Genomic DNA, 12,774 nt, shown 5'->3' on the forward strand with positions numbered 1-12,774 from the left:
TTTCCCATTTCCCCCTTTAAGCTCATCACTTTCTCTCTGTGTAGCTTATCTATCAGCTGAGCATAAACCCTTCTTGCAACTAACGAAGCGGGTTGTACTCTGTGCCAGTTACTTCCACAACAAACCTGTCTTTGCCACGAGATACGTTGTGGTTTTCTTGCAACAGACTAACACAGAGCTACCCACTCTGGAAGATGCGCGAGGTTCGTCACACCAGTCAACAGCTTTCATCTTTTTTTACGAAGGCAAAGAAGGCGGTGCTGGAGCGCGAGAGGGAGGGCGGAGTGGGCGAGCAAAGCCAAACTGCCACACCGTCGGAGGCGAGGTCAGATGAGCGTGAGGGTCCCTGGACAGTGAGCTACTGCCCACCGCAAGGGGGCGCCCCCTCCTCGCGGCCACAGGCCTCCGTCAGCCACAGGCGCGCGCAGACGCTCCGAAGCAGCAGTCGCTGTCCGCGTTCCGTGGTGCTGAACGCAAAAGCCGCGCGGTGGCCCGAAGGAAGGGAGCGGATTCGTTCGGCACTGCTTGGGAGCTTTCGGAACTGTCCGCCTCCCACCGGTGCTGAAGCCCAGCAGAATCCCGGACCATTCCTTCTGCAGCAGAGCCAGATCTCCCAATGAGCAACGGGGATCCCCAACAGGAGACGATGCTGATTTAGATCAAACCTGGTCGCTGAGCTTTGACAAGCCGGCCAAGCTCAAGTCCCCATCGTTATCCCATCTTTTCTTCTTTCCTTGATCCTAACTCTTCCTCCCCTCCTCAACACAGCTAGTCATGGCTTTCATGGTGAAGTCCATGGTTGGTGGGCAACTGAAGAACCTCACCGGCGGACTGGGGGGAGAAGAGAAAGGAGAAGGGGAGAAGTCCCCGGCTGAAGCCCAGGGGATGACGAAGGAAGAATACGAAGAGTACCAGAAGCAGCTAGTGGAAGAAAAGTAAGTATCGGGTGATGAAGGGCTCCTTTTTGTGTCTGTCCAGTTATATTGCAACCAAGAGCCTTGGCACAAGCGTTCCTGGAGAAGAGCCCACTTCATGAGAGCCATGGCTATCCCTCTGGAGAATATCACATGACTCTTTCTGTATGTAACTTTTAGAAACCTTAGCCGTACGTGTCTTTTATGGTCTTAGTTTGCATGGTAGATTAGCAGGAGAGGAGATGGAGAAAGAAACTGCTTGATAACCCCTTTTAAGGAAATTCCTGAGCAAAATCAAGATCAAACCAGGGAAATGTGAGTGATTTGATTGCAGCTCATGACATATTATGCATTTCAATGTAGAGCCTGGCCAGAAGACTCAAGGCAAGCAAGTCTGAGATGAAGGGGATTCTGAACTTTGCCTCATCTCAGACTCATCCCACCACCAACCCTGTTGAGGTAAATGACTATTATTCCCAGGTCTAGAATCAGGGTCTCAGAATCACGAGACGTCTGGGCTGCTGTGAGCAAGTTCGGTGAATCAACACCTGAAGAACAATACAAGTGTGGGTCTAAATCTAAGCTTATTCACTGATCGCACCAGTTTATATCTTTAAGGAAGGAGAGAAATGGGCTAAAGGGAATCTAGGAAGAGCATGCAAGTTCACACAGAGAGATGATAAAGATCCCTCCACCAACATCCAATACTACACACACAGTAAAATTTATTTCCCAAGAAACTGCTTTTGTATTGTCCTGGGATTGTACCTTGAGCATCAAACAGTGGTGTACAAAAGAGGACATTTGAAAACCTCATGCTGGCTCCACTGGATTGATTCTAGCAGGATGTTAAAAAGTCCACGCCTACAATAAAAATAGGGCAATTTTAAAAATAAATTTAAAATAGCGCTAAGCAGTGTCTGTGCAAAAATAAATCCCTTGCTCTAAGCAGTTTTTATGCAAAGTTCAGACCCAAATCCTCCCCTTTTTAGATGTCAACCTATGAATCTGGGCTACAGAAGGCGCCCTGTGGAAGCTGATCTTTCCATTTAAGCCCAAACTGGGTTAAAGAGATCCTCTGCCTTAGTTCCTCCCAAATAAGTGGTGAAGGGAAAGAGGAAGTGAACCCAGGACTTTACATTTATTGTGGAAGGCGGGGAATGTTAGTAATGCATTTTAATGAACCCCTAATCTTTTAATCCGCTTTTGCCTTCAAGAGATGGGATTGTTTTCTCAGGAAAAACTACATCTCACTATAGCTCCCTGCCTCCCCCGGAAGTTGGAGTTTAGATTATTCACCATTTCCGATTTTGAAAAGGGGAGGGGTATTCAAGGCTGCATTTACACACATTTTTTAAATGCCGTTTTGCTCCCGCAGCAACCGTTTGCTTCCTGTAGTAGTTTGCATGCATAATTTCACTGCGCTTCACCTGTCCCTCCCACCCGCAGTTTGCTTCCAAGCCTTGTGCTGTGCAGTTTTCCCTGCTGTCCATTTAATGCATCAAGTGGCATTCCAGAAAATTCTGAAGTGCAAGAACTGATTGTGGCAGCCCCTGTAGTCACTCCACCCCTGAGGATTTTTTTTCCAAACGCACAGGCAGCTGTATTGATTCATATATGCACATATGTCCTTACACCTTCCAAAGAGCAGCAGTGCAGAAATAGCACTATATCCAGTTTGTTATAGTCTGCCAGCAGTCACAGGATAAATTCGACTGGTAAACACAATGAGCTTTAATAAAATATTTCCTTCCAGTTCAAACATAACCTTTAGCATTTAATTATAAATGAAAAAGAAATCTTGCAAAGAAGTATTGCCATTTAAATTGCTTGTGTCTAGTAGGAACTCAAAGGAGGAAAAGGAAAGAAGTATCCAGACTCCTCAATTACTTTCTTCCTTCTCTTCCTTCTGCCTTGCTAATCTGCCACAAACAAATTTGAAAGTCTCAGTATCACCTCATTCGCTTGCCAGAGCAAAACAAAAGCCATTAATTACCCCGCTGTACCCTTGTCTACATCACTACAATCCTCTTTGGAAAGAGGACAAAGTAGCCTACTTTTTAAAAAAAGAAAAGAAAAAGAAACATTCTATGCTGCAATTTATGTTCTGGAGAACAGATCACATCAGCACCATCACTTAGGTGGCAATCCTACGCACACTTGTCTGGGTGGAAGCTCCACAGAACTGTCAAGCACAGGTCTTCTGGGGAACTTAGATCTACTCCTGGATTGCATAAAACACCTAAATCATACTGAAGACCTACCATTGCAAGGCATATTAGGGACACATTGATAGAAGCATTATGTCATTAGTGATCCAGGAAAGTTACTCTTGAATTGTTTATTTACTTATTTTTTAAAACTGCATACCACTGTATCATAAATATATATATCAGAGGAGTTTACAACAATTAGAACATAAAACCATAAAAAGTTAGAAAAGTCATTCATGAGCAAATTCCTAGTTTGTTTTTTTAATTGGCTGGGCTGGCTCAGAGATCTGGTTGCTGAAAGGCATTGGAGATATTCAATTTTGATCATAATGTTTCCATATATATATATATATATATATATATATATATATATATATATATACCCTACTCATATGCAAAGTGAGCTCACAATCACAAAAATGATGAAACTGGTTGGAAATGGTCGTTTTTAGCTGAGGAACAAATGAGGTGTCAAAAAGTGCAATAATAATTCTTCTTTTCCTCCATTCTTTGTTCATATAGTCCATTTAACTTAAGGCTTAGAACCTGTGGCCCAGCAGATGTTGCTGGACTCCAACTCCCATCAACCCCAGGCAGTATGGACCATGGTTTGAGGATGATGAAAGTAATAACCAGGCAACATCGGGGGGGGGGGGCGCAAGTTCCCCAGCCCAATACAACATCATGCTTCTGTTTTGCTCAGTATCACTTGATCTCCCCATCATGAAGACCAATACTGTCTCCACTGACTCCCAGAAGCTGTACCAAAATCAGCCAGAAGTACTAGATATTTCCAGAGCTGCAAATGAACTTAGCCAAAGCACCTGGTGAGAGGAAATGTATTCAGTCGTCCCATTGGTTTTAGTGGAAGTAAAACTCTCCCGAGAACTGTGCTGCTGTGAGTTACGCACAAGACCTGCAAGACACCTTTGCACACCTGGGCACCAGCTGGTTGTCAGGCACTCAGGAAGGGTTGCACAAGGGGGTTTTGTCCAGGCCCCACCCTCATCTGCCCCACACCTGCCATCATATATGACATCAGGTGTAGGGCAGGTGGGCATGGCTTGATGGAAATGGCCTCACTGGCCAAATGGGGAAACCTGCCTTAGAAGTTAGCAAACAAGAGTCTACTTGTGGCCAATGTTAAGCTTCTCCATCCTTATCCAACTACACAACCCTCCTGTCCATGTTACTGTGGTCATAGAAGGGAGATAAGGAGGAGGTGAATGGCTGTTTATGGCTATAAGTCATTATGGCCATATTATTTGGGCCAATGTCTTGCTTGTGGGCTTCCCATAGGCATCTGGTTGGTCACTGTGGAAGCAGAATTTTTGACATCATGGGCATTCGGTCTTATCCAGCCTCAGGGCTCTTATGTTCTTAGATATTATGGGCTGGCTTTGATTCATTCGGGGATGGGAATACCTGGGGTGAAAGAACTCTCACAGCTATCCTACACTCCAGTCATTTGGTTAAATGAGCACCCTGAGACCATAACCCAGGATTTATTAATATTAATTTCTTCCAATCTGAATTAATTCCATACCACATAGCTTGTTATTCTCCATCATGGTTTTCTAAAAATGATAAAAATGGGGATTTTTCTCCCCACACCTCCAGCATGTCCCAGTATGGACATCCCAGTGTGAATTAGCCATTGTAAGTGTAAAACCCTGAGGTGGTCAGTGTTCTGGATTGTATAATGTTGAGGCTGAGATTTAGTGTTGTGTGGATGGCGCTTAACAACTACGACTTACACAGGAACATGAGAAGAAGTTTTACAGTGAATTAGACCCTTGGTCCATCTGGCCCAATACTGCCCACAATGACCGGTAGTGGCTTACCAGGGTTCCAGGCAGCGAGTCTCCCTGTCCTAACTGGAGGTGCCACAAAGACCCTGGGATCATTTGCATGCAAGGCAGGTGATCTGCCACTGAGCTATGGCCCTTTCTGTTGGGGATGAATACATAAAATAATAGAATGAGTTGTTCTACATGCAAGGCTGTGTAAAAAAAAAAAATCTCTCTCTCTCTTTGTGTGTGTGATGTGCATGTTATCTGCAGCATTACTGAGTATGAGTGGAGAAAGGGCACTGGCAATTATTCCAAGTTAATTAGGCAAGATTAAACAGTGTGTGATCTTGTGGATGCACTCTGACTAGCATCATATCAGCTGTGTGGAATGCTTAGGTTTGGAGCAGAGATTAATGGCCTGTACCGGGAAATTTCTCAGGCTTCCTCTGCCCTAGTGACCAAGACATTTGCTTGCCATGCCAAGTGGGGCACACACATTGCAGCTAATCGACAACATCTTCTCCCAATGTTGTTTGCAGAATGGAGCGGGATGCCCAGTTTGCACAGCGCAAAGCAGAACGAGCCACCCTGCGGACCCACTTTCGGGATAAATACAGGCTTCCTAAGGTAAGCCATCAGGCGTTTGCTGCAGGAGGAGGATGAAGGGAACCTGGGCAGATTTCCACAGGGATATTGCTGGTTGTATTAGGGTTGAACAACAGCCAGATACCAGAGGAGGTGGAGGAAGAAATAACCAGAACCTTTGATGCCAGGGTGGGGAAACCATGACCGCCCAGATGGTGCTGAAACTTCAGCTTCCATTGCCTCCAGCCTGCTTGACCAATGGGCAAGGGTGATGGGGACTGGAGCCCAGCAATATCTTGAGGGTCACAGCTTCTTTGTTCTTTCCTGTAGGGCAGGGGTGGGGAAGTTGTGGCTCTCCAGATGTTGCTACAGCTCCCATTATCAATGGCCATTGGCTCTACTATCCAGGACAGTCCAACAACATCTGGAGGGGCTCTTCGCCGCCCATACTGTTGATGGAGGCAGAGCATTAGGACTGAAGAGAAGGGTGGAAGTCAATATGTTGACCTTACGAGTCACGAGCCACCATGCACAGAGTGGCTGGTGCTGATAAAATGCCAGAGACATCCTGCGCTTGGAAATGGCTAATGGGAGAACGTGGCCCTCTTTTTAAGTTCACTCCAAAATGAGGCTGGAACCAGTCAGCAGTTCCTTGTTGAGGACGCAGAGTAGATCAGCAGGTGGTGAGTCCAGGCTCCATCCCTGACATCTTCCATTAAAAAGATCAAGGTTCAAGTGAAGGAAAAGCCCCTTCTAAGCCTAAGACTTTTTAGAGCTGCTGTTAGATGGATCTAGGTAAGATGGGCAAGTTACCTGGCCTGGTTTAAGGGTAGCTGTCCCATGTTTCTTCTTTGGCACAGAACTACATGAGCCATCTGAATATGAAACTGAAGTTGACACATCTCTGGATCTAGGGTCAAGGTCTGGGCCACTCCAAATTGTGGGTGATAGTCAACTAAGTTTTACACAGAGCAGAACTATTGAAATGAATGAGCATGACTAAGGCAGACCTTCCATACCTTTGTCTCCAGCCCAAAGCTTATTTCCTGTGCAATGCATTTCAGATAAAACTTCTCTGGACCGACACTTCAGAGTAGTAGCAGCCCTTCCGGTCCCAGGGTGGGTTACGGCCTCGGCCCAGTAGACCTGAAGGCTCATCTCCACTTCAGCCCGAACACTGATTTCCAGCTCTGAGGGCCTTCTGGCGGTTCCCTCACTGTGAGAAGTAAGGTTACAGGGAACCAGGCAGAGGGCCTTCTCGGTGGTGGTGCCTGCCCTGCGGAACACCCTGCCACCAGATGTCAAGGAAATAAACAACAATCTGATTTTTAGAAGACATCTGAAGGCAGCCCTGTTTAGAGAAGTTTTTAATGTTTGATCTTTTATTGTGTTTTTAATATCCTGTTGGAAGCCGCTCAGAGTGGTTGAGAAGGCCCAGCCAGATGGATGGGGTATAAGTAATAAATTGTTGTTGTTGTTGCAATTTAAAATTCAGAATTAAAAACAAATTACAGTCACAGGAATGGGATAGATCCTGAAAACACACCTGTCCCAGACAGTGACCTGAGGGCAGTGGAATTACCAAAAAGGCCACCTCTGCCAGTCTTGACCCTCAAGAAGGTCTGTTGAGAAGGAGGCAGCCTGGGTCATTTAGGGCTTTAAGCACTTGGCTGTGCATGGAAATAAACTTAAATAGGATTTGAGGTGGTCTGAAGCTGATTTGGGGATGTAGAGGTGTATAAACTCATTTAGACTTCTCCAGAAGCTATGTGCTGAGCAAGAAGGTGTTGGGAATCTGGGAACAATTTGGGCATGGTCTAAAGGTACCTGATACAACAAACTTGCTAAATCTAAGCTGGACTGGATCTGGTCAGCGTCCGGATGGGAGGCCTTTTGGGCATTCCAGGTCTTGAGTTCCCTGGCAGAAGTGTGCCAGGATAGAAATGTAATACATGAAATATAGATGATAATCAAGTTATAGGAAGTTCAGACTGCAGACTGTTGTAGTACATAATAAGACATTCTTATGGATAAAACACCTTAGGGGGGAAAAAGGTGTTCAATTCCTCGCCATTTGTCTGCTTTCATTTCTGTGCCATGAAATAGCTCAGTGACGCTGGACTTTAAATGTATCATTACATGCCATCGAAACAGCTGGTTTACTGGGTTAGTTGGCTGTAAGACCAGACATAAACAGGTTAATCCAACAAAATTTTGTATCAGTTAAGATCTATTGAAATCAGTGGGACTTAAAATAGGTACAACTGAATTCCATCCCATTGCCTTCAGTGGGACTTTGTCATGATAAACACCTGTTGGATTGTGCCCCAAGGCCAGGACGGGGGTGGAAGGCTTTGTTCAGCCCGGGGGCTGCATCCCTTTCTGGGCAATTTTCTGGGGGCCACATTCCAGTGGTGGGCGGGGCCAGCGGCAAAAGTAGGTGGAACAATGAATGTGAATTTTGCCACTGTATTAGTTTTTGCACACACTCATACATCCCTGTACAGATGGGTCCTTCATCCACTCATCCAGGGAATCAAAAGGCATCATCAGAGTTCAAAGACACATTCTAGTTAGGCAATACAGCAATGAAGGAGGGCGCAAAGCAGAGCCACTACAGAGAGTTGCTGAGAAGGGGGTTTGGTTGGGGGGGCAGGGAAATCCCCAGATCCAGACAGAGAATCTTGAAAGGCTCCATTATTATTATATTTAAACTGCATTTTTTATAAAACATTTCTTCATAGTTTTAATGAGATATATGTTTTTGCTTCTTATTTTTAATACTTATTTCTGATCTTAGAAATCTAATAGTGTGATGATACATATGACCTATATGCATATATTCTGCCAATCTACCATCGTGGAGGCCTAGGTGGGAGTAGACCATCCAGGTGTTCTCCAGACTCAGATCTGCCCAGTTCCATATCTTAGATCCAGGAATGACATCATCCCAATTCTAGAGGTCTTGCATGTAAAAATGCCTAGACAGATGATCATTTCGCTTTAAGCTGGTTTAGTCCAGTTAGCTTCCATCAGGCTTAAAGCTACAAGTTCATTTGGGGCCTGTGTGTGTGTTTTGCATGGTTGTATATTTTTAAATACTTGAGCAACTGCAGAATAGAAAGAGAGCTGAAAAAAATCTTTAAAGATAATAATAATAATAATAATAATAATAATAATAATAATAATAATAATAATAATACAGATTTTGTAGTAAAGCATGGAAATATTCATTCTGGAATCTTTCCATAAATGTTACAATAGCTGCTCTAATGTTGAGATTGTAATCTAATATTCTTGTTTTTCTAAACACCAGGCAAAAGCGGAGCTCTATCAAGAGGGTTAGAGCATGCCCATCTCCAGCACTCTGAAAAAATCCCACATGGTCATGGGCTGCCTAGGTGTTGTTCCCCTGGTTATCCTTTTCATGGGTCTCTTACTAGCCTCTAGCCACCTGGTTGTCTTTGCTCTTTCAGGCAGTGAAAGATGGGCAAAGATAACTCTGATGCTCTCAGGTGGTCGTGGTCCAGGGGCATCTAATTCAAGCCACACAAAGATCTCGGCAATAAAGGCATCTTATTTTAACACGATGTCACTCTTATACCACTGAATTTTGGGTCCTCCCTCCACACTAGCACCTGACGCCCCCATCTGTCCAAAACCTGCATCCTTCTTCATGTTCATTTCGCTCTGGTTTTGCACGTCATAGTTGTTTGTCGAGATGATCCTTCAAAGAAAAGGGCCACTTCTAGCGCACCAAAATCATTATGGTTTGCTGCATTGACATCTCAAGCAACCGGTGCTGTGAGAAGCAGAGCAGAATGAGAGCATTCTGGCCCTCAGACAAGTGGCATTTGCCAGTGCTGAAGGAGTGAATGTTAAAGCTAGAGAGAACTGTTTGGTTGTTCACTGAAATTTTAGCTTTTAAAAAATAATTATTTGCTTTACAGCATAGCGATATTGGTTGCACAAAAATTGAGAATTGCATCTTTCTTTTTAAGCGCTATTGCTAAGTTTTCTAAGTTATCTTCATTGCTCTCTGTGTTACCCATATGGTCTCCAATGAAGTAATCTAGCATACTGTTCAATATCTTTTATATCAATATTAAAATGCTCTTGACTGTCATAATTCTCTCTTTCTTTTTACAGATGAGAGGACACCAAATGATTCTGGTTTTCCCAATGAGTTTGTGGTTGAGAATTTATTTGTTATATTTTTTATCCCAACTCTCCTCCACGCACAGATCTTCTCCCATCTCCATTTCATCACCACAACAGCCTTATGTGGTTGGCTAGAACAAGAGATGGTGACTGGCCCAAGGCCATCTTCATAGCTGAGTGGGAATTGAACTTGAGTTTCACTGATCTAACTCCAACCCTTTTTAGCCACCAAACACACTGGCATCTGTTCAACCAACCAGCCAGCCATCCCCCCCCCTCTCTCTCTCACACACACACACACTGCCTTCCTCCTATGTTTTGGTCCATGGCTGATTCCCATCACCAACCATAAATCTTCCAACACAATTGCCCAATGCCACTCTACTTCAATCTGTCCCAGGCTCCTCCAACACATCAGCGTCTTGTTCCACTTCATCAAAGCCCGTTTTCATGCTCTTAACTTCCAGAGTGTGATCATCACATCCATTTATGTTCTGATGGAGTCAGTCAGGCATGAGAGATTAAAACAGGACTGAATGGAAACATCTTTTCTCCAACTCCAGCATCATTCAGATCTTCCCACTCTTAAGGCCACCTGTCATGACCGCCAGCTCCAGGACACAGCAGTTGCTTCCCCAACCCCCAGGGAGAATGGGGTCAATTTACCCTGTTCTTCCTTCCCACTCTCTGTGCTTCAACCTCTTGAGGGCACCAAGGCTTGCTGGGCTTTAAATACCTGCCAGCAAACCTGGCAGTACTCACCTTCTTGTCCTGCCTTTCCCATGTCTTCCTGTGTGGAGGTGAGCCAGGAGATACGTTCACCCTCCCATTGCTACCTGCTGCTGGCTTTGCAGTTTCGTCCCACTGTCACCATAGCAACAGAAAACGCAGTTGCTATTTCCCTCAGCAACTTGGCATTGAGCGGCCATTGCATTGGACCTCCGGTGTGGCTGGGCTCGGGCCCTAGACCATTATGGACTATTATGACCCCTGAGCCTAATCTCTCCCTCTCTTCTCTAATCACCACCATCCCCTTTAGAATGAAACAGATGACAACCAGATCCAGCTGGTCGGGGGCGATGTGGAGCTCCCCAAAGAGCTGGCCAAGATGATTGAGCAGGACAACGAAGAGGAGGAGGAAAAGGACTCTGTTATCGGACAGCTGACCAGCATCCAGAACCTGGACCTGGATTCCCTGAAGGACAAGGCCCAGGCCACGCTGGACGACCTCAAGCAGTCCGCCGAGAAGTGTGCCGTCATGTGACCCAGCTGTTGCTCATCAGCAGAATAAACCCCTCCCCCTCCCAAGTTGTAAAGTGTGTCCCATTGTGGGGTGGGCTGTGGGCACAAAAGGGGAGCGCAAGGGTGCGGGTGGTTTATTAAAAATATCCAGCAGGCTCCTGTCAAGTTTGTCTTCCCCACCTAGGTGTGTGTGGGCTGGATACCCTTTTTCTAAACCACCGTCTCTTCCCTGTGAAAGATGTCTCAGTCCTTCCTGCCCCATAAGTGAATGTGAGGTGTGTCTGGAAGTCTCAGGTTCTAGAACAAGACTCTCCTCATCCTCCTCCCCACACAGCAGGGTGATGCCCAAGTGCTGCCCCCCTCTCTCCCCCCCCCATCTTTCCCCAGGGCTGACACAAGCCCTTTCAGCAGAGCAGGAAGAGAGCCATTTGCCGTTTCAGGACTATGGGCCTGAATGTGGGCAAACTGCCCCCACAAAACCCTCTACCTTACGTAGAAGAACCATTTTTTGGCCTTCGCTCAAGTTCAAATGAAGGAGATGTGAAGCAAGGGCTTGGCTGCAGGTGGATGTTTCCGTTCCTTTCGGCTTCAAGGAACAGAACTTGTCACCAATCAAAATGACGCCCTTGCCTCCTTTGTGTCTTCCAGGGACAAGGCATGGAGGGGTAGACCCTCCTTCCCATCCCTTCCTCCGACACGAAACCATAGCAATACGGATCCAACAATGACAATACTTTGCACTTAACAGCACCACAGATGCTTTGCAAACAAAAGCAGAGTTGTGCCCCCATTTTACAGGTGGGGAAAACTGAGGCCCCAGTGTAGCCCAGTTCTTGGCCGTACAGTGTGACAAGTATGGAAGCTAAACTGGTTGGTGCTCAATCCACTGAAGGAAATGGCTGCCCTGTGAGTGTGACTTGTTTCAACTCCTTGTGTAGTGCTATGTTGTCGTGGGACCTCTCACCGTCCTTGCTTCCAACAAGAGGAGAAGGGGGACATTCACCTCCGTGTCATGAATGTGGCAGTCAGTCTGTATGTTGTGCCGTGACAATGCAGTGCTCCTGTATGAGCCTCTACCTGCCGTGACACCCTCTTCCCGTGGTACTGTTGAAAACTGGTGGAATAAATGACAAGAGTTCTCTATGCATTTCTTTGTCTTGCCATTTTGTACACAAAAGATTGGATGGCCTGCCATGGCTCCCCAATTCTGCATGCCAGGAATGTGGAGCCATTTACCACTCAAGGGCTGCCTTCCCTTCTGAGCAACTGTCTGCAGGCCACATGCCGGTGGTGGGTGGGGCCAGAGGCAAAAGTGGGTGGGCCAGAAATTTTACCTTTGTAGAGCAAGCTGTAAGGGACGTGGGTGGCGCTGTGGCTTAAACCACAGAGCCTAGGACTTGCTGATCAGAAGGTTGGCGGTTCGAACCCCTGCGACGGGGTGAGCTCCCTTTGCTCGGTCCCAGCTCCTGCCAACCTAGCAGTTCGAAAGCACATAAAAGTGCAAGTAGATAAATAGGTACCGCTCCGGCGGGAAGGGAAACGGCGTCTCCGTGCACTGCTCTGGTTCGCCAGAAGTGGCTTAGTCATGCTGGCCACATGACCCGGAAGCTGTCTGCAGACAAACGCCGGTTCCCTCGGCCCATAGAGCGAGATGAGCGCCGCAACCCCAGAGTCGGTCAGGACTGGACTTAATGGTCAGGGGTCCCTTTACCTTTTAGAGCAAGCTGTGCCCCCTCTCAATCCTTCATCCAGACAAGGAAGAGGCACGGTCAGTGTTCAAGGACATATGTCGGCTTGGCAAAAAGGCAGGGACCCAGCCCAGCCCGCGAGTTGTGTGGCCTTGGAAGGGTCCCAAGGGCCAGACAG

At 46.3% G+C, this 12,774-nt stretch overlaps 1 protein-coding gene across 1 annotated transcript; it reads left to right on the top strand.

Moving 5' to 3' along the window:
- Positions 1-282: 282 nt before the first annotated feature.
- On the top strand, positions 283-12,055 carry CPLX3 (complexin 3). The gene is made up of 3 exons (XM_081209411.1): positions 283-935; positions 5,460-5,547; positions 10,706-12,055. The coding sequence occupies exons 1-3, from the start codon at positions 775-777 to the stop codon at positions 10,928-10,930; spliced, it is 474 nt and encodes a 157-aa protein (XP_081065537.1). The 5' UTR covers positions 283-774; the 3' UTR covers positions 10,931-12,055.
- Positions 12,056-12,774: the final 719 nt, after the last annotated feature.

Source organism: Podarcis bocagei, assembly GCF_964188305.1.
Source record: "Podarcis bocagei genome assembly, chromosome: 9".
NCBI classification, from domain to species: Eukaryota; Metazoa; Chordata; class Lepidosauria; order Squamata; family Lacertidae; genus Podarcis; species Podarcis bocagei.